General features: G+C 48.1%; 1 protein-coding gene across 4 annotated transcripts in view; it reads left to right on the forward strand.

Moving 5' to 3' along the window:
- The first annotated feature begins 11,580 nt into the window (after window positions 1–11,580).
- The window catches only part of LOC128076201 (fibronectin type-III domain-containing protein 3a-like), a 38,747-nt gene continuing 23,143 nt past the window's right edge, over window positions 11,581–27,184 (forward strand). The window contains exons 1-4 of one of the 4 annotated variants that reach the window (XM_052673598.1): window positions 11,581–11,705; window positions 16,295–16,397; window positions 17,269–17,446; window positions 24,263–24,398. In XM_052673598.1, the coding sequence (XP_052529558.1) occupies window positions 24,303–24,398 (96 nt within the window). In that variant the 5' untranslated portion in view covers window positions 11,581–11,705; window positions 16,295–16,397; window positions 17,269–17,446; window positions 24,263–24,302. Of the gene's footprint in view, window positions 11,706–16,294; window positions 16,398–17,268; window positions 17,447–24,259; window positions 24,399–27,184 lie in introns of all 4 variants that reach the window. The other 3 variants (XM_052673596.1, XM_052673597.1, XM_052673599.1) reach the window with 3 other exon arrangements.

Raw genomic sequence — 27,184 nt, forward strand, 5'->3', positions numbered from 1 at the left:
AAATGGAGCAAAGCCATCAGATACAAGAGAAAGATCTGCATTGTGCACCGATGGAGGTGGAGAGCTTCTGCAGCCAACACAGCAGACAGCAGGCAAACTCCTTAGTGGGGGATGAGAAATGTGGCTCTAGCAGATGCACAGGACGTGGTGCCTCCCAGAGCAAAGCCTCTCCCCTTCTCCTGGAGGAACATTTGGGGATGAACTGCTGCTGGAGATCATACGGACGCCGCTCTGTTTTCAGAGCGACCTGAAATGAGTTTTCACTTGTGTTCCTTTTCAGAGAGGATCCAAACAGCCACCTGCTGCCAGCAGCTGACCACAAGCGAGATTTCTGTTTGCAAAAATAAAGCCATCTTTCTGTTTCCAAGAAAACAGCACAAATCTCAGTTCCTGGTAAATCCTGGCCTTGCAGCGTGTTGCAGTGTGCTCCCGTTGGAGCAGCTCTGAGCTGCACGGAGCTGCAGGGCAGGCACATCCCAGCCCCTCGGTTCCCTCAGAACACGTTGGTCAGGGCAGGGTTTGCGCAGAGGGTTTGTGAGGGGGGGAATTGTTGTGTCTCAGCTTTTCTTTGTGTCAAACTGCTGGGAGCAGTGAGCAGTGGGCATGGAGTGACATCAGCATGCACCCAACCCATGTGGTGACCGCAGGGCTGCTGCTGACCCCTGGACGTGCGCCAGGGAGCTCCAGTATGCATCAGCCACAGGAGATGAATTCGTTTTGCTGATCCTCAGTGGCACTTCTATCTTTCTTGCAAGACTTCAGAGGTCTTCCATTCCTCCGGCTGTGTCTGATAACATTTCCTTTTCTGATGCTGCAATACCCCAGTGAGCTGTCAGTCATGTGCTTTAACACCAAATCCTTCTTGCCTGAAATAGGGTCACATTCCAGTGCCAAAGGCTGGGAAATCCAGAAGGCTACCATCCTCACTCTGACTTTACACAGCACTTGATGGATGCGAGAAGTGAGCAAGCCCTGAGCTTAACAAGCAAAAAGCTCCTCAAAAAGCCCTTACAAACAGGGACAGTCCCTGTGCTGCACAATGAGGATGTGGCTCCAGTTGGTGCCAGGAGCCCCTGGTGAACCCTCATGTGGCATTTTCCCCAGCTCCACTGCAGCTCAACAGCAGCGGAGGGACTTCTCCCATGCAGCAGGAGGGAGAACACTGTGGATTTTATCCCCTGCTCATGGCAGTAGAGGGGATGAGCTGATCACTGGGGAAAAAATGATAGGAAAAATGCAGGACAGTGTGTCAGATATTAACACACCATTCATGTAAGCAATTTTGCCAAGAGTGCACTTTGAATAAAGTGATCACAGCAGTTACTTACACATTTTCTCAGAGCTACAGGCAGCAAACTGTGGGCTGAGCAGTGCAAACCCATCCCCTGATTTACAGGTCAGCGAGTTTGGGAACCGAGCCCCACTTCTCCAAGATGATGAATTCTGGCTCTGCAAGTGGCCACATGCACAAACAAATATTCTGAGCATTTGCAAATCTTACTGCGGGGGGAAATGTGCCCATTTCTTTCCTGTCAATGCTGCTTCTTATGCTTCAGAGGAAGCGAGGCTGCTAGCAGAGCAAAACGAGGAGGACCCTATGTTAGTTTAAGAAATATATTCCAGATGGATGTGCACCAGGTTTGTTGGGGGGAGGAGGGAAGGAGGTAGCAAAAATGCCCTCTTTTGGTCATTAAAGTAAACTCTGCTTCCAGGAACACTGTTGTGCGTCCCCAATGGCGATGCTGAAGACTAAACAGAGCTTGTTTTTGGTTCAGCCCATTGAAATCTCTTTCATTCGGGATAAGTATGTCTCCATGATGCTCTGCATGGGTTTTGGCCTATGCACCTTTAACCTCAACGCGGTCATCCAGGTAGAGCCCTGTGGGATCAAGGGCAGGAGGCTCCATGTCATCCTGTTGAATGTTTTGGGACAGGCTTGCAGTGCAAAGCAGTGCACACACGTGTTTTGTCTAGCAGTGCTGTGCATGCTGCACGCTGCTCATTCTGCAGCTGCTTACTTCATTCAGCAGCAGTTTTTGCAAATTGTGAGCCTGGAATCTGACCCCACAAATCTGTACTGCATCCCCTGGGCAGGGCTGCCATGCACTGCCCATTGCCATCCCATGCTCTTGTGATCGGGTGCAGCATGGAGAGGGCAGGAGGCACAGCATGCAGAAGTGCTTGGTTCCAGCAGGTGTGCCAGGTGTGCCAGCAGCATCTTGGAGATGCCAAAATGCAGCTCCTCAGTTGGGGTTTCTCTCTGGGGCCCAAGGGGGCATCACACCACGCCTGCAAGGAATCTGTGCTCCTTTCACACCATCCAGCCCTACTGCTATGCAAGACCCACATGTATCCCATGAGCCAACCTGGCTTTTATTTCCTTTATGAGTAATGATCTGCAGTGAGACAGTCCCTGCTTTCTGACCTTTTCCATGTTACTCACAACAGGAAGCTGTCGGAATGGTGAGCGCACGCTGCTTACGTGAGTGAGGGCTGAGAAAAGCTGCAGTGCCCTTTCACCACCCTTTTTCAAGGAAAATGGAATGAGAAGCTCCCCATGGCTGGCCTTGAGCCTCTGCTTACTGTCAGCAGCACATCCTCCCACATGCCCCTGTGTCCTTCAATGCTTGCCTCACTGTGCCAGAGGTTCCCAGGCCTTCCCAGACGGCTCCCATTTCTCCAGACCATTTTCTGGTTGTTAGTGGGGTGCTGATCTGCACCAGCAGCATCCTCACCCTGCACGGGACAGCCTTTGGATGCAGCACAGCTTTGGGATGCAGCACAGCCTTGAGATGTGGCACGGCTTCAGGATGTGGCATGACGATGCACACAGGGTTAATCATATCCTGTGTAGGAGAAACAAGCCTCGAGGACGTGAACTAATAAAGCAGAAGTACTGCAGAACAGTTGCCAAAGCCCTGAGGGACATTTCTGCATGCCCTGACATCCTGGGGGCTTTCATCTCCTGTTTTCCCAGGAACCTGTGCAGATTGGAATGGCACTGCTGACACCATGCTGGCCACAGGGGTTGATGTCATTGCAATTAAAACTGAACCAAATCACTGCAGTCTTGAGCTCTGAGGTTCAGACCTGCTGGGGTATCTCTGTCCATAGCAGAGGAGACTGCAGGAGTCAGTGTGGAGCAGAAGCAGCAGGGACAGAGCGTGGCCCCGACTGCTCAGAGGTGGCATCCTCCCAGATTCAATTCCTAAGTGCAGTAACTCTTCCCAACAGTGGGAATTTCTCCCAATGGAATAACCCCAGCTCCTTGCACACACTCAATATCTCAAAGAATTTACACAAATATAAAGTCAATGATCTCATCTTCTTCAGTTTCCAGCAATGGGAGCCAGGCTTTGCAGCCTCTCCCATGCAGGCTGTACCTGCAGCATGTTGTATGTCTTGGTTTTCTGCTTGTATTTCTACAGCTTGCTCCTAGAAAACAACTGGAGCAGTGTACCCCCCCCAAAAATGGGAATGGTGATAATGAAAAGCTAAAGCTGAGAATTAACCATTTGCTCAGCTGAAGGTTCAACCCTGAATTTAATTCAGCTAAACAAAATGCCCTCAAACACTTCAGCTCCTGGTTTCCCAAGAAGACTGAATGCTGTGCAGGTTACCAGATCCCCAGCACAAAGTGCACTGCTCTCGTCAATATCAACCATCCAGGCTGCAGCCTCCAGGGTTGCTGGGATTTGGGGCTGTTTGAGAGAACAGTAAATTGAAAGATTTGCTTTTTTCTTTTTAGTTTATGTTAAACTTTGGGAGCTCTTCTTCAGCGCAGAACTGAGCCGCCTGCACAACCCCAGCTTGCATAAACACAGCTTAGGTTCTTTCTGGATGAAGGGATCTATATTTAAGTAATGATGGTTTTTATGGCCGTTTTTGCTGCAGAACTCTCTATATAAATACATTCCTACTTATCCAGGGAAGGCACCAAAAAGGCATCTGCATGGGACGTGGCCAACAGGCAGAGCACCACATGCAGGGAGTGAAGCAGGGTGAGCATGCGGCGTTCCAGCAGAGGAGGACGGTTGGACTGGATGACCACAGAGATCTTTTCCAACCATAATGATTCTATGATCCTACAAAGCTTTCCCACAGTTGGTAAAAGCACCTGCGACTCCGCAGGCTCCATCACGGGGCACTGACACAGCCGCACCGAGCAGGCGGCTCATGTTTGTTTCGTAGCAAGAGAAGATGGGGAAGGTGGGAACATGCCAAGTACTTTTTTTCTTGTTTCTCATACACAAAAGGGTCCTTATTCATTTTAATAGCAGGTTCTCTCGCACGGCACTCAGCTGTGCCAGGTGGGCGCTGCAGAAGGGCTCCTGCTGCAGGGGCTGCGCACGGCCCTTCTCTGCACACAGGAAACCAGATATGGGACAGCTTCAAAATGGAGCATTAGCCCTGAACAAATAAGTGGATTGTAATAATGGATCCAATACGGAGGTTTCCTTGAGGAGCCAATACTTGTATTCTTCACAGCTGCGTCTTCTTCTTTTCCTGATTTATCTTCTTTCTTTTTTTCCCTTTTTAGCCTGAAGTGCTCCCAAATGCTTCGTGCCACGTGGCTGCTTCTTATTTGCATGTAGGGCCAGATTCGGTGCTGCTCTGCAACTTGATAGCTTGTGGATGCTCCTGCAAAGCAGACACACAGTGCCAGCCCTGCAGTGCACACCTTGCACGGCCCTGGGTGTGGGGCTGGCAGGGACTCCCAGCACTGAGGGGCCCCCAGGCCTCCGCAGAGTGAGAGAACAAAAAGGGGAATGGAAACAATAAAGAGAAATGGGGTTACTGTAGGAGAGAGCAAGTAAAAGAGGTTGTGTGGGGACAGCGAGGGGAATGCCAGATAGGAAAGCAATAGTGCTCTGAGGAAAGACAATGGAGCAAGGAGAATAAGAGCAGGGCAGCGGAAGCCCCACGTCAAAGCTCTGAGCACGGTGAGCTGCTCCTCACCAGCTGCTTCGCTCATCTCCAGTTCCATATATATTTATGGGATGCAAATAAAGTTCTTTACCCCCATGTATGTAATTGAGCTGAAACTGTGATGCTGACCCGATGTCACGAGGGCGTACAGTTGTAAATCCCTAGAAGTGAAGAGAGAGGTAGGAAACAGGATCAGCCAGGAAAACTGCGAGCCTGAGGCAGCCGAGGGGTGGTGGGAAACCCAAACTAACTGCAGGGCACGAGAGGAGAAAACAAAGCAGACAAAGCAAGGACATCGCATTACTCCTGCCAGTAAAATATTCGCAGATTGCATCAGTCCTTTCTTCCCCACGTCTCACCTGCAGCTCCTCCCAACACGGCACTGAGCACGGGTTAAAAAGGAGAGCAGCATTTCAACAGCTGAACTCACAGCCTTTTGTCTGATGGAAGAAATCAATTCCAAATGTTGAAATTTCAATGCAGACTGTAATTTTCTTGCACTCAGATTTATTCTGCTCGATTTCTTCCCTTTTTGTCCTGTCCCCTCTGTGCTCTCCAGCAGTTGGCTCTGATGCTCTGGCTCTGAAGCCCCTCTTCAGCTCCATGCAGCAGAACTGGGGCTCTGTTTGCAGAGCAAACCTGCCCTCCCTAAGCCCATAAAGTGGGGTGAAAATGCAGGACGCCCAGTGCTTTCAGACTGCACCACAGCAGCAGCAAAGCATGTTCCAGAGGTGTTTTTTTTCAAAACATTTTCCAGCCTCGTTTATAAAAACCAGTGGTGAACTCATTTTGGCTTGCTCCTTCCCTCGCTAGCACATGGACAAGCATCCTCCAGCTCAAACATGTTTAAATTATGGGTGTTTGGAGCCTTTCTGAGGATCCAGCTACTCAGATTTCTTAGAACTATGACCACATTTGTGCCGAGCCAGGCAAGCAGACCTTATTTAGCTCCGTGTCCATGTGTTCACCCAGGGGGGTGACTGCAGTCCATCCCCTTGGGGTCTGGACCTCCCCCCTGCAATGCCTGCAGCATCCCCACATGCCCTGTGCCATGGAGCTCCCTCCTGCAGGCACAGCCAGCTTTATTTGCTCAGCTGGGTGCTTTTCCTGCAAAGCAAAAGGTAACAGTGCCACGTTAACATGCCCTTACCCAGTGTTTACTTGGGCCTGCCTACTGCCTGCACTCTGCGGAGCACTGCAGACTCCTTGGGGTTTTTTTGTTTTGGCTCTTGGCTTGGGGGAGAATTGTAAAATGAAGGGTAAACTCAGACAGTGTCTGGAATTAGACTAAATTGGGATGTTTCATAGCTACCTGGGCCCTGGCTGGATAATTTGAGGAGAAACTGAGCAAGGAGACCTTGCAGGAGGGGGAGATAGACGGGCACCCCACGCTTGTTTCTTCTACCACAGGATATGATTAACCCTGAGTGCATCATCACAGCTGCAGCAAACCCAGGGCCAAGGGGCTGCACTTTTCCCTTGGCTTCTCTCTTCAGCAAAGAGCAGGAGCGAAGGTGTTAATTACAGGGCTGAGTTCAGCTGCTGCTAAATGCACACAGCCAGTCACCAGGCTTCCAAAAACAAACACCTCTCTGCATCTTCAGCCTTCAGAGAGGTGCTGCCAGCTGCCTTCCCCTTTTCTTTCATAAGCTGCTGGGATGCACCAAGCTGCCCGTGGTTGGAAGTCCATTCTGCTGCAGAGGAGCCACTGCCCCCATGTCTCAGCAGCTTGCAGGCAGAGATGCCAGCATAGGGGTGCAGCACAGAGCCTTTATTGAACCACAGAATCAAACACTTTTCCCTGCAGGTGCTGCTGGGTTTCCAAGGAACTTGGTCAAATCTGAAGGCTGGGACAAATGAAGATACAGGGTGTAGCCTGAGGCCAGGACACACAGTGTTTACACACAGCCTGCTCCATATAATAAGTGAGAGAAGGAATCATAAAACAGATGTTCTGTGCAAAGTGCAAATTAGCCAGGCATTGAACCTCGTTCCTTTCCACTTTTAACAGCTGTAAGTGCATGGTACGTTTATTGTGGGTTACAAAGGGGTTCGGGTTTTGTTGTGCACCTTTATCGTGGCTTTATAACAATAGCAGTGTTGATAGAATAATGATGTTCCAGGATTCTGCGTGTGAGTTTGCTGGATAACTTCTCTGCAACACGTTGCTGGTCTGAAGCAGTGGTGCCACAGGTTTCTGTGCCCTGCTTGGAGAAAGCAGCACAGACAGCCAAATGCAGCATGCATCTGCACCACTTGCCTGGCTGTCCTCTTGCTTCTTCTGATCTCTCCTTTTCCTAAGACCATCAGTTCCAGTTGGACCAGGAGCACACAGCACTGTACCCGCTGAAATGGAGGATGGACTCAAAGTCTCCACGCTTAATTTCTTCACTGAACGCAGCATTGTTTGGTAAGGATACTGTGGAACGGAGTGCCAAAACACTCGGGTGCCTCCGATGGTAACTCCTATTTGTTTAGACAGTGTTAATTAACTCTGCTACTAATGACTTACTTCTGGGGTTGAATGGCAAAGAAATGAAATTCTCTGGAAGAGATATGGCTGCACCCACGTGTGCAGAAGAGCAGAAAGGTTTCACCCACCTTTAAGGGAAACTCCTGCCCCACAGGCTTCTCCCCTTGTGCTCTTTTCCAAATACACAGCACAGACTGCTGGTTTGCTCTTGGTGGACCAGATCTTCACCTGGAGAAAACACTCCTGATCCCATCGGGGTGGATGGAGCTGTGCCAGTGCACACTGGTTGGAAACCTGCTCCAGTGTCCAGTGTTTGCTCTTGAGGACCTAAGCACGCTCGCTTCAAACGAAGTTCTGCTTGATAAAAGTTTGTTTGCCAGGTTGCCTTGCCTCGGTCCCTCCTGAAAGTGTACACAGCAGTATTTGTACATAACAAGAGAAAATGAAGCAAATGTGTTCTAAGACCTTGTTTGCAGGTCCTAACAAACTCCAGAGATGGGCAGGTTTGCTAGACACTTGTTAAAATAACCATAATCATATTTATTATTATCATGTAAGTACAGAAGAGAAAAGGTTTTTATTATGGGCTGGCAGCAGAAGGTCAGGGCAGCTGCTAATCATCATGATAAGTGAGCTGTTGGTTTGCAGGGGCTTTGTGTGTTCAGGTATTTACTGCACCCAACTGCAGGCAGAGGTGTTGGTTAGCCAAGAGCTCAGTAAGCTCCCAGCAGCCCCCAGTCCTTCCTGATGTGCAGTACAGAACACGCTGTGTCTCCTACCTATTTTTCCACCCCTTTCCCATTGAAGGCTTTCCTTTTCTATTTCTTTTCCATTTTACTATTCCCCTCCCTATTTTTTTTCTTAGCTCACCTAGAGCCGTCAAATTAGCAAAGAAGAAAACGATCTGGAACTCTACGTTTTCTAATGGAGGAATGGGCATGTTTTTGGCACTTCTTCTCCCCATTGTTTCACTAAGACAGACTCTCCTTAACTCTCCTTTTCCATCCTGGTGACTGCCCTTCCTTTCTAAATCCAGATTTCTTCCCACTTGTGCTCTCTCTTCCCTCCCTCCTGACTCATTTCCACTTCTCATTTTGGCTATTTCTTTTCTCTTTCCTTTTCCTTCTTCCTAACATCCTCTGAATCTTATTCTGCTATTTTAGATTCTTTCTCTATCCTTAGCCTGTGTGCCTCTCTGCTCTGGACTGAAAGCACTGCCTGGGCAGCAGTCTCCTCAAAACCTGGCCTCTCCTAACCCCGAGACTTGAGTGCTGTTTGCCTTTGTGTGCGACCTCTGCCATCACCAATATCCTTGCACAGTCCTTAGGCTCTCCAGGAATTTCAAAATCTAGCTAAAGCTCCCTCCCCTTGTCTTGTTCCATTCTGTTCTGTAATTTCTGACCCATCTAACCATGGCCTTCTTTCCAGGCAGTTTGGTCACTGTACTACTCATGCCAAATATTTCTTCTGTGCAGTTTTGCCATCTGGAACAGCCTGTATGCCTTCAGCCTCACTGACTGGCCATATAGTTTCCAGTTTCAGCTGAAAAGAATTTTCCTTTGCTGTCATCCCATAGCAATCTGAATGTCGGATGTAGGCAGCAAACATTCAGTCATTTATTTTCTGCGGTGTGGGAATAGTTCTCGTACTCAAAGCAATTTCAGTTTTAAAGGAGCCCTGGAGCTTGTGGAATGCGGGCAGTTCTTAGATCTTCAATCCTCAGACTCACTACCAACTGGCTACGGTTTCTGAAGGCTTTTCCACCAGACATCCTACTTGCTGGAATTGCCAGTGAATACCTTGCTCTGACACAAAATATATTTAGAAGGGTAAATTAAGGGAGAAAAATGATTTAATGAAAGGCAGGAGGGAAAGGGAAAGCATTTTTTTTTCCCTGAATGCTAAAATACTGCTTTATTACCTACAAAGGAATTCTTGTAATAATCAAAGCTGGGAGGTCCAATAGCTGTCAGTGCAAAGAATGCTCAGCATTCACCCCTAAAGACCTTCTTTACTTGGGATATCAGACACAGTACGCTCATGATGGGAGGGCATCAGACCTCTGTATATCACGCAGTACCACTAGCCATAACTTTAAGGGTTTAGCTGACAATGAATAAATATTGAGCCTGCAAGTTCAAAACGGTCCTTGAAATACTGCCTTGAATTCAGATTTCCAAATTACATCCTGATGTGTCTCTTTCAGAGATCTCCCCAAAAGTAAGTACAAATATTTCACTTCAGAAATGAAATCCCCAGGGCACTGGATACGCTTCACTGCAGATTAGCCAGAGCCTGTGGAGTTATAAGATTCCTGAGATGGAGTGCTGAAGATTCCAGGAATTCTCTCAAAGGTGAAATGATTAACCAACCTTTTGTTCCTGGAGCACAACAATGCAGGGAGGAGGTCTGCATTCACTGCCTCCTGTGCTGCCCTTGTTTTGTACCACATCTGAAATGTTCACCAGCCCTAAGTCTGAGCTGGAATTAAAGAATCTCATCTCAGAATTATCAGAGAAGTAAAGAACTAAATATTAGTGACAACAGCAAGATATGACTTTGAGCAGCAGCTTATTTTTTCTTCCTCAGTCCCCTTCTGGAGATCTCAATCTACTTCATAGACATAAAGAATTATTAATTTCTTTTTCCGATATGCTGATCTACGCTATTCCACAGAGCAAAAGCACTATTAATTTTCTGTACTGGAATAAGGGCAAGAGTCGTGTGTGCAGTAACATTTTTGGAAGAGGTAGAAAGAACAGGAGAATTCAGGGCAGGGACCACGACAGAGCTTCTGCTCTCCAGGAGGAAAAGGACGCCTGTGTCTTCTCCACCTGGAACCACTGAGCCAGCTGCCAGATCACAAAGGATAGTGCAACAGTGCAATGAGCTGCTTAGGTGAAGAAGCTCTCATGCATCGTTTGGAGCTTGGATAAATGGAGGTGACAGCAAAGAGCACAATGAGAAGGTAATGGGCTCCTTGCAAGAGCCATCTTTTACTGCACCCACGGTGCTGCTCTCACCATATGGATGTTTTCAGTGGAATTATGCTAAAGCAGAACAGTAGCGTTTGCCTGTTTTCTCCCCAAAAGAAATTTTAAAAGGCTTTGTTATAAACCATCGGTCCTGTTGAAGATCAAACACAATAAAAAAGAAGGGATAACTCTTTACTGAGTGCCCAGCGCACAGAGACACACCTCGAGGATGAAGTGATCTGTTCTTTGGTGGTACGCTGAGAGTATATTTGAACTGGCCAGTCTAAGAAAAAATACTGCGAATCATAGAATCAAAGAACTGCCTGGGTTGAAAAGGACCACAGTGCTCATCCAGTTCCAACCCCTTGCTGTGTGCAGGGTTGCCCATCAGCAGCCCAGGCTGCCCAGAGCCACATCCAGCCTGGCCTTGAATGCCTCCAATGATGAAGGAGTGAAGCCCCTGTTGATAGTTCAGTGGCGTTAATTAACGGGACAGCTTATGAGGATCCAGAAGCTCAGCAGCTCCTCTCCCAGGCCTTCCTTAATACAGTTCATTTAAAATTAGGAAGGGACTTTATTTCAGCCCAGTTCACCACTTCTGACATCTGGGGGGGGGGGGGGACAGCCACTGTCAGCTGGTTTTTCAGGGTTACTTTGTGTTGTGCGCTTTGTGGTTTGCTTGGAAGGCTTTTCTTTGTATCCGTGCGAGGCAGTGCGCGCAGCATTTCCCCTTTCCCTCAGACCTGCACTCACACACAGGGCTGGCCCACAGCGCAACCCACACCTCTCTTTGCCCCTACATAGAGATGAGCTCCGCGCCTTCCTTGAACCGCGGCTGAAAAACGCCAAACTGCATTAAAACTGTGGTGCTTTTGCCGTCGCACGTCGTGCCAGCAGCGCGGGGCCGGGAGGTGCGAGCGAGGAACCCCGAGGGCAGCAGCCGGGGGCCAAGATGGCGTGGCGCCTCCACACAGCCCACGGGGCTCGCGCCGCGGCCCGGGCCTGCTTACGGCGGGACGGCGACCGCCCGGCCAGCTTTTCCCGCCGTCGCTTCGCGCAGGGCTCCGTCACCTCCCGGCCCCGCGCCGAGCCGGGCCCGGGCCCGGCCGACACCCGCCGGCTCCCCGCCGCCCCCCCGCGCCGCTTTTCGCGGGCGGCCGCGGCCCGAGATCTGCCCCGCGCTCGGCCCGGCCTTCGTTTCGCGCGCCCGCCCGCCCCTGGCCGGCCGGCTGCGGCGCAGGCGCAGTGCCCGCATTCCATCATGGCGGAGTGGTCCGTTGGCGGTCGGCAGCGCCGAGGCTGAGGCGGGGGCAGCGGCTCCGCTCACGGTCAGTGCCACGGCGGCGCGGTTCGGGCTCCGCTCCCGAGCGCTCCCTTCGCGCTCCGCGGGGCTGGCGGTTGGGCGAGGCCGGCGGGGCCGGGACGGGTCGAGCGGCGCTTCCCAGCCAGGGCGCGGTGGGCAGTGCCAGGGCCGGCGGCGGCCGTGCGGGACGGGCAGGGGGAGCGTAGGGGGGGGGGTCGGTGCCCGTCTGTCTGTCTGTCTGTGGTGATACTGGGGGATGGGGAACGCAGTGTGGGGTTGGAGACCGGGGGGGGGGGGGGTTGGGGCAGGTGTGGGACGGGCGGAGGGGAGCGGGGGGCGCCTGGAGGGGCGGGGGCGACGGAGCCCAGCAGTGCCCGCAACGCCCCGCAGTGCCCGGCAGAGCCCGGCTGTGCCCCGCAGTGCCGGCTTTGTGTCTGTCGGCGCGCCCCGCGGTGCCCCCCGGATGGTGCCGTTGCCAACGCGCTCCCCGCACTTTCTCTTCCCCCCTCCCGCCTCAAATCCTCCCTTTCCCCCTCCTTCCTTTTCCCTCGCTTTATTTTTTATTTATTTCTTCCCTATTATTTCCTCGGGCAGCGCTGAAGCCGTTCTCCCCTCCTCATTCCCTTCCCCCCCCCCCCCCCCCCCCTTCCCGTTCTCCCTCCCCGCAGCGGAGCCGCTGCCTGCGAATGCCACGTCGCCTTCTGCCTGTTCCCCTTCGCCGCTCCGGCTCAGACACCTCCCCCAGCGCGGCGGGGTCGGGGCAGTGGAAGGTCAGCGCTGTCACCGCTCCGTGCCAGTGCCCGTCCCTCTCCCTCCCCCCGTCCCGTTTTGCCCCTCTCGGCTCTGGGGGCGGCGGTGAAGTGCGGACCCTTCTGTGATCGACGCCGTCCCGCTGAGTGCCTCCCGAGGGCTGTACGGGCTGTTTGGAAGCACACGGGATGGTCCGCGTGGCCCCGCAGCCCTGCTCTGCTGTAACCTCTTCACAGAAGCTGGCAGGTGGATCTGCTCCGTCCGTGCTGCTTTTCGAGTCTCGTGTTTAAAGCTTGCTGCTCAGACCTTGTGTTAGAATGGTGGAAACTTTCCACAAAGTTATTTTCCTACCTGGGGTGCTGTAAGCCTACTGCTTCAGTTTCTGGCCATTCCTTGAATGTTTTGTATCTCTGCTGTCCTGTGCTGGTTTATAATGCTGTCGGTCCTTCTGTGCTTCACCAAATATCTCCTTGTGAGCATCACCACAGTGCTTCTGCAGATAACAGCCCGGTATGTGTCTCTGTATCGTCCAGTTCCTTGTGCCCTTTTAATATATTTATCATTACAAAATTTAGTTGGATAGGGAAATCCTACCCCAGTTCCAGATGGAAAGACTGAGGCACAGAAATATTTATGGCCCAAGGTCACGCAGGAAGTGTGTGGTCAGGCAGGGAATTGAATCTAGATTTCCTGAGACTCAGATTAGCATTTTAACCAGGGAAGCATCCTCTCTGTGTTTTAAGCCAATAAGCTGTCCTTGGAGTTAGCATCCAGCATAGAAGAGAGTAGTCTGCATTTTGGTCAGGATCCTTGTGAGGAGAAAGGAAAACCTCACGCTTGTGTTCTTTTTTCCTCTCTTATGTAGCTGATATGTGAAAAAGGATAAGGTGGTAAAGTGGGAAAGATGTTGGCTTTCTCAAGGCTCTGTGTGTAATGATGCGTGCTGAAAAGCAGCCAGCTGTTACACTGTCCTCTCTTTTAGGTCTGGTTACTTTACTGTGCTCTGAACTCCTGAAAGTTTCAGAATGCTGCTGTTGTCTGGGAATAATTTATTGTTAGCCGGGATCAAATAAATCTCGTGTTCCGTGCAGCTGAGTTGAAAGCAACCTGCTGTTGGTTGGGTCTCAGTGTGTGATTTTTAACACAGCAGTCTGTGAGCAAACGGGACTTGTGCTGTCTGTCTCGGGAATCTCCTGGAGCAAGGTGCATATTGATCACTGATGGGCTCAGGAGAGCTGCTGCAGATTTTGGATAAACTTGGCCTTACCTCTAATTAAACATCACACAGGCAGCGGAATGGAATCATTTCAGCTTCCCAGGTGTCCACACAGATGCACGCTGCTATTCTGGGGTAGGTCACTTTTGTTCATAAAACACAGTAGTTAACATTACTAGAGCATTACAGCTGCCGGCAGCTTTGAAGACTCAATTGTTAGAATGGTGTCAAACCATCATTCCTGGTGTGTTCACCTTCAGAGAATAACGATAATGGATCTGCACAAATCTGCTTCCTGCCACAGCCCTCTGTCACAAAGTGCATCCTGCTTTGATGCTGTGCAGAAACCAAGTTTGCAACCAAGTTGAACACAAATGTTCCATGTAACATTTAGATGGTTCTTCGTTTGGGTGTTTTTGGAGGCCAGTGTTTGCATCTTGTTGACTTGTGTGGGTTGTCACACCCTTGCCAAGGCTCTTTTATATTTAATTTTAGAAAAGGTTTGGTCCTTAAAATAAGACTTCACTTGTATTGCGTGGCCAATAGAAGTTGTAGCTCTCTGCTCACAATGTGTACCTGATGTTGGTGAGCCCCAGGACTGCTGCACCAGCACTGCGTTTGTGTGTATGTTTGTACACCTGTGGTGGAAAGCCTTTTGGAAATCCCTCCGGGTGAGTTTGGTGCAAATTGAAATACGTGTTCAAAGTTGGGAGGCTGGAGCCGGTGCTCGTGTTTGATGACCTGTGATTTGCCCAACTTCAAAGGCCTCTCATCAAACTCCAGACGTACACTTGTTGCTTTTAAGAAAACAGACAGCAGGGAAGGCATTCCTACAGCAGTGGTGCACAGCACAGCTGCACAGGGAGCAGTGGGTCGCTCCCTGAGGTGTCCCAGAACTGTGGGGAAAGGCATGGTGGGGTGGGCTGGAATTGGGATCTGAAAGGATTTCTCCAAACTGAGTGATGCTGTGACTCTACAAGGCATCATACTGGCTCTTGACTTTGATGCCGAGCATTGTAAGAATGCCTTCGTTGTACATTCTCTTATTTTCCTATCGCAATTTCATTAAAACACAGAAAAATTTTAAGTTTACCTCTGAAAGCAGATGAGAAAGCCTCAATATTAGTAATACTGCAACAGACAGGAGAGCTGAAGTGAAAGCGGCGTCTCTCACTTCTAACTGTGCTGCATCTCAGAACGATCCACTCTGAGCTGCTGGCATTCAGAACCGTGGCTGCTCGCTGCTCCCGTTTCAAGGCTGATGAATATCACAGAAGTAACCTTTTAATTTTTTTCACCTGTTTTTAGCAAGTTGTCATGAAGCTTACCAAGGTCAAGATGGTTGGTTTTCAGCTGTTATCTTTGCTGCACGCCAGACCTTCACTGAAAAGTTTTGGATTCCTGAGTGAGGAGCACACACTGAACTCTTTATTGCATTCTTGAAGAGCTTATTGTAAAAGCAGCGATAATTTATTCTTTCAGTGGTGCTAACACAATCCTTTCTGTGTATCGACCGGCAGGGACAGACCGCTGGCGCAGCGCCCTTCGTCCGTTTCAATCTTAATGTAAATCTGCTATTGTTCCCAATATCTGATTGATGTGGAAAAATGCCTCAGTTTGCTCAAGATAGGCTTTTCCAGCACTGAGGCCTGGCGCTTTGTGCTTTTATGCTCATATCTCACGAAAAGTAGTTCAGGAGGACATGATGAGGCTGCGACCTCAGCGACGTCTGCGGCTTCGAGCCAAGATCACCTTTCTGGTGGGAGCAACAAAGGAGCTGCTGTGTCTGCAGGAGGGGCTTCTGTCTGCCTCCTGCAAAGCTAGCCAGAAAGCGGGGGCCTGTGCCCTGGCTTTGGGAAAAGCATATTGGGAGCTGGTCAATGTTTTGGGGTAATTTTGAAGAGCCAAAACAGGGCAATTCTTATTCATCAGTGTGCAGACAGAACTGGAATTTGGTACTCAATCCAGCGCCTTGAGAAAGGTGGTGGCTTTCACATTGTTAAATGTGATTTCTTGAACGGCTTTGGTGCATGCTGAAGGTGTTCTCAGCATCTTCTGGTGGAGCAGCTTTGGTGGGACAGTTCCTGGAACGAAGCCGTGCTGTCCCATCACAGAGCTATGACCACCTTCCCCAGGCTGCGTAACTGCTCTGCTTTCAGTGTTCCTTACCAGAGGACAAGTACGTTCCTGGTAATTTCAACCTGGATATATTTATGTACTGTTAGGAAATTGATTTTCCCCTCATTACTGTCATATGGAAGAATAGAGCAGTGGGCAGACAACTTTGTACTTATTGCAGAGAACGTACCGTGTACGAGAGCTGTCTTCACTGCATTCAAGTTCCTTTTCACTAATGAGATCATAGCTATGGCTGACACTGCAATAAATGTATGTGCAGTATGTTTACACAGTTGTCAGGCTTTGCATTCTGTATGTGCTGAATGGATGCAAGAAGGCTGTGTAAGGTATTTTGACACTGGAGTCTTCCTCGAGTCTTATTTGCAGATCCTGGTGGAGTTTATCTCTCTGGCTGTTTTCCAGCAGCTTATTCAATACAAGCTATTTTCTGCATGATTTTTTTTTTTCCTTAAGGCTGTGCATGCCAGTTTCCAAGAAGAAAATCACTCTTTCTTTTTCCTTGTCCGCAGAAGGAAGGCTGAGGGACAGCACAGCACTTTACTCCTACTGCAGCAGGCAGTGACCGTGCGCATCTATCAACAGGAGCAGCTTCAAGTCAGGAGAGTGTCAACGGTAATTAGCCATAATTTGCTGTTCTCCCAGATCTTTTGAGACGTTTCTTTTGTAAGTCTCTCGTGTGTTAAGGTGAAATAATATGTAAATATTTGAGAAACTTCTGAGCTTAGGATTCTCTTCTCTGCTTTTGTTTTGTTTGAAACTTACTATCAAATGAGAAACGGGTTAGAGAAGCAAGAACTGATGGGGTTCTTGAAGTAGGAGGAAGTTCAGTATTTCTAGATAAAAGTTATTGGTTTTATACTGTAGCAACCTTATCTTTATTTTGGCATTAATCTCACTCTCCTTCCCCCAGCTGGAATTTTCGTCTTAATGAGACTTGCATAATCAGCCTTCGTATAAAGAAAGTAAATTCTGTTTTTAGCAAAGGCATTTCCTGTAGAGAAAACAGTTCAAGAGAGTGGCAGCATACCGCTGAGTGACCGACTGGATGGCACTGCTTAGGTGTGTTGGTTTGAGTTGGAGCTCATGGAACTGGCAGGCCATGGGATTGACCTTTTTTTTTGGGGGGGGGGGGGGGGAGGAGAGAGACTTGGCACGATAAATTAGCAGTAGTGTGATGTTTGTCTTGTCTTGAAGGCTAGAATTCTACCATTTCTGCTTTCTTTTTTTAATGAAGATTCCTGTGGATTACATTTGCTTGTAGAAGGGAATTTTCAGCTTTGTGAAGAGCAGTTGAACCATTTTCTGGTTTGGTTCGTGGTTGTCTAAAGCAGTAGAAGAGATCAAGGAAAGACCTGAATGGCAGCTGACTTATAGAAAATAGAGTGTGATGGGAAACGATGTAATCAAATACAAAGCAGGTTTTCAGGAAGATATTACATAGACAACCTTTTGGAGTATTTTAATCTGCCACTTTGATTTTTAGTGCCTAGATTTCTTGGGAAAAAAAACCTTAATAAGCATAGATGTAAACGGTCATTCCTGGAGTCTTCAAAACTGTGCTCGGCTCCACTCATTCTCTTACACAGAGGTGTTGCAATTCAACTGATCTACCAATAACTTCAGGTACAGGAGCAGCTGATTTCAGTGCCAGCATGCATCAGGTGAGCTGTGCTGGAGGCTTTCTGCGTGCTGCTGACCCGTCACAGATGCTGGGTGAAGGGCGTTCGCTTAAACCTCACGTGCATGATGTCATATTTGCATTTTGCCTCACATTTTTCACTGACTGAAGAAATGCACGTGGTCAGTTACCACGAGACTGCTCAGATGTGGTAACTTAAGTAATTTCTTGGTGTGTTTTAGCGCTAGGTTTAAGTATAACCTGTTTAAACGAGGCTGGTCTGATCTGCTCTGCAGCTAAAGCACTACAGCCTGAATTACTTCTCTTGTTGTGCAGGAAAGTTTTTGGTTCGTGTGTCAAACTTTTAAACTGTAGTACAAACTTTTAAACTGTAGTACAAAGTACAAGCAAAGGCAAAGTGTTTCTCATCCTCCTTGTTCTTGAAGGCGTAAGTCCTGCTTTTGCTTCTCTCTTGTTGGATTAGATGAGAACTGACTGCTCTGACCTGTGTTGTGATAGAGAGCCTTTCCTGGAAGTAGGGCTGTTGTTTTTAGTAATCTGAATGATTGCTTCCTCTCAGTCCAGTCTGGGGAACAAAAAAAAAAAAGTCAGGATTAGGAATGCAGAACGTTTGGGAAATAACTTTTGGATCAGCTGGTGTTTGTATCACACCATCTGTCTGACTGTGTGTGTGTCTGCCATCCCGCAGCGCTCGCTAGGTTACCTTCTGGTGCTGCAGAGGTCTGTGCTCTGATGCTGTCGTGCTGTGGGCACAGCACACTGGCACCCATGGCTGCGTGGCACCCAGGGGCATCTCAGTGTCTGGAAATGCAGTGTGTAGGACAGGGCAGCCTCCACCTGCCCTCCATGGGAGACAGAAACACAGCGCTTGGAAGTGGCAGCGTGCTCGAGCCCTCTGTGATCTAGGAGTGCCTCTCTTCACGGAGGGGACTTGGATGATGCTGTGGAATATACCTGTTTAGTTCATACCATACTTAGTTTTCCAGATACTTAACCTGAAATTCAGAACCTCAGAGCACATGCAGCTCCTGTAGAAACTTGCACTTCCCATCTTGTCATTCTTGGCACCGATTTAAACATTTTGCTTCATCTGTAGAGCTCAGTAGTTACTTAGTTGTGAAGCCTGGCTTGCTTTGGGGTGACTGGGAAGGGTTTCTCCGGGGCTCTTGCTGCTTGTCACCACGGTGTGGAACAGATGCCTGTTTTCTGGCACATCACAGCCTGTGGTCTTCGGAGCAGAGTGTTGTCTTTCTACAGCTGTGTGTTTTGTTTGCAGGGAAGTACCCCTTTAGTTTTCCAGCTGTTTTGCACCACTGCTACATGACTGCACCGCAGTCCCTGTAAGGATGCTGTCATTGCATTTGTTCCCTTTGCAGGATTTTCCTTTCTTTCTCTTTTTTTAAATCAATTTATTCATTTCAAAGGTGCTCTGTTTTTGTGGCTCTTGGATCACGAGTTTGTTTTTCAGTTGCCTGTTTTATATTTTACATCCCTTCCCTTTAGGTGGTGCATCTGCTTTCCCCCCATTGCTCTGAGACCTCAAGGGCCATCATACCAGAACACAAAGCAGTTTGTAAGTGCTGAGGGCAATTGCTTGTATAGTTTTTATTAGCGGGTGGAGGATTTCTTTTTATTGCTTTCCTGGCACGGTGACATCAGGAACCTGATCCGGATTGGTAGGGGAGGCTGGAAGGTGATGCTATCACTCGTGGCAGAGTTCCCGTGTGTCCTACCTTGTTGATCTGCTGCTTCTGTGGTTTTAGGGATTTTTTTATTTGGTGGCTGTGACATGAGGGCTTCCCATCTCAATCTGAATTTTCCTCTGGGGAGAATTTCTTCGGGTCTTAGGACGAGCCAGGCTGATAAAAGCATGGTGCTGGCTTCCGCGTTCTGTGACGGAATCAACACTGCAGTGACAGTGAGGCTTTCTGGAAAATACAGGAAAATGTTTGCATCTCCCACGTCTGTAGCCTCTTCAGGTTGTCCTGTCCTCCCTTTGGAGGCTTCCAGCTCTGCTATTTTTGTGGCTGTTATTTTCATCGTGGTGCAAATCAGGGACACGAGTTGTTCTGCACCGGTGCATCTGCACTACTGCTGGGGTTGAGGTGTTCTCACTTTGTGGTACCTCAAAGAAAGCACCTTGTGCAGCGTGCTAAAACCACGTGCTGCATGTCTGTGCAGAGGGCATTTTGTTGGGGCTTCATACTGTTCTGCAATGCAGGTTGGCAGGTTTAACATCGCAGAGCGTACCTGGAGCCAAACCGCTAGCGATTGGAACGGCCTGGGTTGGAAGGGACCTCTAAGATCTAGCAGTACCTAGGTCAGAATGACACAGGGTACACCTAGATCCATTGTGTGGGGTTTTTCACAGCCGTAGGCGTTCAGTGTGTGACTGAGCAGGGCTGTTGGAGAAGTCATGAAGAGCGTTCTCAGGATCAGGGCTGCGGTGCCCCCTGGCTGGGAGCCAGGCTCCGGGCAAGGTGCTGCAGCCAAATCCACTCGGGTGTCATTATGAATTATTTCCAACATTTTAATCAAAACATATATTTAGTTTTGAACAGATGACTGTTATGGAGCGATGGTGGTCTCTTCAGAGCTAAAATTGTAACTGAGCCTCTGTTAAGTGTGGTTCTGTTGGGGCTCTCGCTCCCTTAATCTCACTGAAAGTAAACCAGTGCTCTCCGTGGCTCACGTGTGGTCCTGTGGCCGAGGGGAACTATTTTGGGACCAGGATGATATCTTAAACACTTTGTTAGGGCTGTTTATTTGAAAAACACTGGGAGAAGGCAACTTGTGTCTTTTAACCTAAATGTTTCCTACCTCAAAATCACATGGGGTGTGCATTTTGGATGGGGGGGTAAGGCTTTCTGAAATTCCTAGTAAGGTCTGATCTTTTGACGAGACAGTTCCTTACCCTGATGCCAGGGAGGCATTTTGTCCATCCGTTGCTCTTGTTTAACAGCCTTTGGTGCAGATTTTATATCAAAATATTTCAAGGTTTGCAAGAGTTGAAGGCATGGAAGCACCTCCGTGAGCTGAGCACCCACCTTCCCATTAGAATCCCTCTGTGGCTCTGGGCACGTTGTTCTCCCTGTCTCAGCCTCACTCTACTTAAAAGCATCTCCATTTAAATAATAAGCTCCTTAAAACAGCAGCTTTCTCAGATTAAATCCAGCACTTACTGTAATGAGAAGTGTTTACATCCCCTTCTGTGTGGGACTAGAAATGCATATTGACTGTTTGGGGATAGGTTCAGTTTTGTTCTGGGCAGTGGAATGAGGCTGATCCATTTCTGCCTACAGCCTCTCCCCTTCTTAGGATAAGTATGAAGCCTTTTGAAGAGACATTTTCAATACATTGGGAAAATACTTCAGTGTGAAACAGCAGGATGCCTGCAACTTGTATATGACACTGCTGCACATTTGCACAATAAATAATCTCATGCCATTAATATGAGAATATCATTCCAATGAAAACACTATCTTTCAGTCTGTGAAATGTTCCTAATTTTGTGTAGTATGGTAGAACACAAAGAATGCACAACTTATTGTTGTTTTGCACCTTGAAAATAGATAACTGCATGGTGGTCCTCTGTGGAGCCAGGGGTCCCTTCCAACTTGGGATATTCTGTGAACCACAGAAATGCAGAGGGTGGAAGGGACCTCAGGAGATTGCAGTCCAACCCGATCAGATTGTGGTCACTGCCTGAAGCAAAGCATGCCTGCAGATGCGGTGACATGCTGCTGCTGTTTGCTGGCTGCTGACACAGAGCTCTGAGTGAGGCAGAAGCAGTGCCTGTGTGCAGGAGGGTGCTTACAGCTGTGGTTTGTCCTTAGGGGGACTGCTGGCACAGGCTGGAAGTTTCCTGTTGTGCACACAGCAGTGCTGGTGTGAGCTGAGGTTGAGGTGGCACCTCGTTCCGTTCTGCACACTGACACGTAGCTCAGTGGGGCTTTGCAAACCCAGCATGCAGTGAGCGTCTCTTCTATTCATTTCAGTCAACTTTTGTTGTACAGCCATACGTAGGAATAGCATATTTCTTTCTCTTTTGGGCTGAAACCATTTGAGATTTCATTTTCAGAACGTCTCATGGAAGAAGTCAGTGGGGTTTCCCTGGCGGACAGCAGAGCTGGAGGCACGAAGCAGGCCTGCTCCATCCCAGAGGTGCTGAGTTCAACTGCAGGGTGGAATCCATGAGCACTGTGCTCGGTGGGAGCTCAGAGCTGGAGCAGCTCCAGGATGACTGCAGTGCTGCTGGAGGAGCATCGGGGCTGGGAAGGGGAAGGCCCACATTGCGGCGGTGCAGGCTGTGCGTTTTTCTGTGTCAGGAAGTGAGGTCAGACCCGGCGCTGTGTGCTGTCATTGTTTTCTGGAAGGCTGGTCAATAAGGTTTTCTGTTTTTCTTAGAAGCCTTTGTAGTGTGAGTCTGTCAGTGGAAAATGTTGCCTCTTTTAATATGGTTAGCGTGATGAACTGCGTCACGTTGGTGTGCTTTTGGGTCCCTCAGTGCTTCTCAGAGAGCACTTCTAGAATCTGAGCTGATTTCTTTGCTCTAAAAACCCTTTATACCCTATTTTGGCACAGCCCGATACTGCAAAACCTGACTCTTAGGGTCTGTTAACATTGATGGAGTAATTTGAAATCCGTATTTCGCAACTGTTGGTAAACTGTCATATCAATGAAAGTCTGAAAAATGTTAGTTCTGGGTGTTAGAACAGGGAAGCCTAATGTGGAAACCAACATCAGTGTAATAAATGGAGAACAAATGGAGAAATCTGACTGTGTGTCAAAGATCGCTGCAGAGTACTGAGGCAGATTCAATTCCTGAGGCACACGGTCATTATTTTTTTTCACTCATTGTGTCCCATGCTGAGATAGCCATGTGAACGCTTTGCTGGATGTGCACTCTGCTGTACATCAGATTTTAGCCTCTTGTTTTAATCAAAATGACAAAATGTCACAGCGTTTCTATGTGCTCAGCTGCACTGCTGAACGCAGATCTGCTGAGTGCTTTTTGGTGAGTGCTTTTCTCCTTTGTGTTAATTGCTAATTTCTGTCGTCGTTGAGGTTCTTTAGATGAATGAGGCTGTGCACGCAGACACGTGTGTTTAATGTATTTATTTATATGTATAAAACAGTGTATTTTTAATCTGCTCGTGTGTACTGAATTCCTATTATGGAAGCAGTTTCTCTGAAGTCTTAGCTAGAAACCTCTAAAAATAGGAGGGTTGTAGTAGAAGAAACTGCAGCCGTAATTTTAGCCCATGGACCGGCAGCGTTGGCAGTTATTTTTAAGTGAAATGGTTGTGCACAATCAGATGAGCTTGTTTCCTTGGCAGTAGTCATTCAAAATCTGGCAGACAGAAGGGAAGGTGATTTTATGCAGGAAATAAATAACACTCTAAGGTAGCTGGGTGTATTTAGGGCAATCCTGATACAGATTGGCACTTTGAAGTCCTGCGTGGCCCTCGCACCCCTGCAGTCTGCTTTGGTCTCCTGAGATCCCATGGCAGGAGCAGGGCCAGGGGGTGGCTGGTGTGCAGAGCCAGGGCTGCCTGTGGCACCGTGGGCCGTTCCTTTGTGCTGTGTTTTGTGTCTACGTGATTGTATTGGTTCTCTTGAGATGCTCTTGCAAACAAGAATGAGGGTGTTTGTGCCTCTGTGCTCTCCCAGCCTCCTCGTCTGGCAGCAGCAGTGCAGGAGGACCTTGTAATGTTGGCCTCTATTGCAGGCCCTTTTTGGGCAACCTGAGCTTAACGTCAGAATTTTGAGAGTCCAGCTGTGATGTTTCTCTGAACGCTGCTGTGTCCTTATTGGTTTAGCAGTTGTACGTAGACTGGCTTGGTTCATGCATCGGTGAGTTGGTGTTTTTGCACTCTGTTTCTGTTTTGCTTTTTTAATGTAATAAATTGGTCTGTCTTAAATGCATTTTGGTCTTCTATCTGGGTTATGGGAGGTAATGGGAAAGGAGAAGGAAATAGCAGCATTTCCTGTATCCTGTTACCTTGTGCATTCTACGGACGCTGAATTAACTGTTCATCAAAAATTCATGAAGAGTTGCACTGCATTTTGCTTTGTTGTAATTATGGATTGTTCATGGGAAGCTCACAACCATGCAGTGCTTTTCCACTTGCAGTTCTCCATGGTACTCATTTAAAGACTCCTATACAAAGCACTCTGGTCTGTCTCACATTGTCTTCAACGTGCCAGAATTCTGTAGCAATGGCACATTGCAACACTGGGGAGAATGAAGGGGGTTTGATCACCGCAGAGATTGAAACGTGTGTATGTTCTATGAATTATTTGGTGTAAGACTTTATTTACAGCGAGCTCAGAAACTCAGGAAACTCCGAATGTCAAGAATAAAATGCTGTGTGAGCATACATGATGCTGCTGTGTGATTGCATCGCTCACGTCGCGATGTCAGCCCTTGTGGTGTGTTGAGTGGGGTACGTGTGCTATTTTAAAGGATGTATTTTTGGGAAGAGGATATGTATTGCTGACACACAGTATTTGAGAACAGGATAATAACTTGTACTCCTTGAGAGCACCACTGGAAAGAGCACGGACATCTGAGGTGATGCCCTCCATGCTGTCCATTTGCACGAGTTCTTCGATGTGCAATGAGGGCAGAAAGGAATGCTTCATACCAGCTTTAGGCTCCAATTAAGGTCAATTTATTTGCATATCTTTGGGGCAGAGTTGTGGAATGCTGAAGGCATTGAATGCTGTGTTTTTCTTCTGAATTACCGGTACCATGTTTGGCAAACAAAGTGGAGAATTTGGGAAAGGGGAGTGGCTGAAACCTAATCCCGGTGCTGTCGTTTTGTTTCAGCAGGCGATTACTGAGAGCAGCTGTCAATGAATGGTTTTCAGACATGATGGCCGACCAGCCACCTCCGTTAGAAGCTACGCCTCTATTGAACGAAGTGCCACTTCTACCTCACATGGTTAATGGAGACAGCATCCAACAGGCAAGTCCGTCCCTCGTGCTTCCAACCGGGTCCCTGTCACACTGTGCCTGCAGGGCTCGCAGGGAGGCTGGCGTTCAGGTGTAGAAGACAGAACAGATTCAGACAAACTATTTGCTGGCCAGCTTTTGTGATGGCTGAGAGAAGGCTCCAAAGAAAGCAGCTGTGGTACTGATTTGCAGTTATTCCTCCAAGGAAGTGTTGAGGGCTGGGCTGGATGGGACCTCGAGCAATGCGATGCTGCGGGGGGCTGGAAGTGGGTGAATGTGAGGTCCCTTCCATCCTGTTCTGTGACTCTGTGAGTGTGTGGTTCTCAGCACTGATACTGTCAGTGCAGTTATAAAGAGGAAGAAAATCATTCAATGTTACTGCAGTGGAAATATGAAAAGATTGCTTTTAATTTGCAGTGTTTTATGCACATGTAAATCTTTAATATTAAACTTAAAAAAGAATCAAATAGTGAAGGAGAAAACGTGTTACATAATAAAACAGATGGATACAGATTAGCAAGAAGCTGCAGCGCTTTAAATTGAGAAACCTACTGTAGGAAAATGTAGAGAAGAGGAAGGACCTCTGGATCCCTGATGCTAGGAATCTTCATTAATAATTACAGCATGCTAATGAAACCTGAGTAGAGCTGAAACTGTAGAATTTTGGGGGACGCAGCCCTTCGGAAGCACTTACTATGAGTAGAAATACAGGCAACGGTACAGGCTTGAACAGATTGTGGCTAAATTTGAAGTAAATTTAGTACTTGGCAATAAAAGTGTAGTGCCTTCCACTGTAAATTGCCATCGTTGGGAGATGCATTGCTGAACAACCGCTGAAATCTCACAGACTCCTGTTGTTTTAACTTGGGATCTTAATTTAAGAAGCTACGAACATAACTGGTCCTTGTAGGAAAGAAAAGGGTGCTTGGTTTGTTGACATAACTGAACTGCAGGAATAACAAAAGATAAATCTGAAGGCATTATGTGCCTGGAGTCGAATAATTGTCTTGTTGAAGTGAGGAGCAAAGTTGTCTGTTCCTTCATTCTGGTCAGCTGTAGCTTTGAGTATCTGGCAGTAATTAAAATAGGAATTCGGGGGTTGATTCAGAAGGGAAAATGGCATAGGAGTTTCTGTAGGATAACTCCTGTGCAACAGTGGGAAAGGGTGACTGTGAAGAGCTTGGTGTGTTTGAATGCACGGTGAATAAATAAGGTACAGCAGTGCTGTGAGCTGCTGAGGAAGCAGTGTATGCTGGAAGATTTTAAATTGAGTCTCTTTTATTTTGTAAACGTTACAGGTGGGAAAGAGGAGAGACCTGCATTATTTCAGTCGTAGGGCACTTCCTTGTAGCAGTGATAGCCCTTACTATAAAAAAAGTGATGAGTAATTGCACTCTGCATTTTTCTCTCTTACTCTGGAGATAAGGTGACTTGAAATAAACAAAGCTATAGAATATCTCAGCTCGTTCTGCAGCTCTAGCATTAGCAACATGAAATTTTAGACACTGACCAGCTGTGAGATGATTCAGTAGCTGGTGCTTCTTGTTACACGAGGAAAAGAGATGAGTGGGTCTCACTGGAGGCCGGCTCTGTCGCTGTGTTTGTGTAACATGTCCTTGTGCAGAGCAGTGTGCAGAATATCAGCGTGCGGTGAGTGACCAAAAGGTGACTGGCACTGGAGTCTGGGGAGCCAAGTGGAGCCTGTTTGCAGTCGGGTAGGGCTTAAAAGAGTAGGGACTGGAGATGCAGGGGAAAATGGCCTTTTAAGAGCAGACTTGAAAGCGGATGAGTCTCTAGGCTAACTGAGTTATTTTGGAAATAACAAGTCTGTCTGTCTAGTGAAAATAGGTGTGGCTGTCTTCATGGGGTGAGAATGTCACTTGATGTCACTGTGCCAGCATTTCTCACTGTTTATAAACAGCCGTGCTGCCATCCTGCAGTCACATTACTCACAAAGTTCTGCTCTCCTCTGCTGCTCTCACTTGCAGGGAGTAGAAGCTTCTGAGCCACATTTGCAAACTTGCTGTTAAGCAGAGTATTAACTTGAAAGCTTTATTAAGGCAGATGAGTTTTAATCATTTTGCTGCCAGTGCCAGAGAGGATGGGCTAATTATAAAACATTACACAGTGGTTTGTAGAAGTAAAATGCGTGCTGTTTGGCAAGTCCTGTCAGTCAGATGCAGCTTCCAGCTCATCAGTTCCATTTCACAGAAGGAAACTGGGAAGTTTTCTGGAAGGGTTTCTGGTTTCAGAAAAACAACAACAACGAAACTTCAGCGATAGAAAGTGCATAGCAGCAAAATGCTGAGCAGTGCTTTGCAATAGCTCTCAAACTGTGCTGATCCCATTAGTTCCAAAATGGTTGTGTGGGGCACCTGGGGGTGCCAGCCTTACTGTGGGCGCTCCGTGCCGCCCCTTACCAGGCTTAGGCTGACTCCTGAGGAGCACTCAGGCTTCCTGGAAGTTTTCCTTGATGGAAGGTAGATGGAATTGCATTTGCTTCATTAATTATGGTGAGTCATTCCTCTGAGACATTGCCCCGTGCATTCCTGACATTCCAGTCTCAGTGCTGCTCTGCAGTCCTGTGCTTACACCACTTGGGATCCTTTTCACTCAGTTCAGTTAATAGTTTCCTGAACTTCAGTTAATTGGAACTTCTGAAAATCAATCCTGTTCAAAGGCTCTGAATTTTTAAAGCATCCCTTTCCTGCCTCTGATTTCTCTTGTCCTTGGAGGTGAGCTGTGAGCTGAAATACCCGCCGTCCCAGCAGCAGTTCTTCACTGCAGACTTTGTGTTTC

This window comes from Tympanuchus pallidicinctus, unplaced genomic scaffold, assembly GCF_026119805.1.
Source record: "Tympanuchus pallidicinctus isolate F22 unplaced genomic scaffold, pur_lepc_1.0 scaffold13, whole genome shotgun sequence".
NCBI classification, from domain to species: Eukaryota; Metazoa; Chordata; class Aves; order Galliformes; family Phasianidae; genus Tympanuchus; species Tympanuchus pallidicinctus.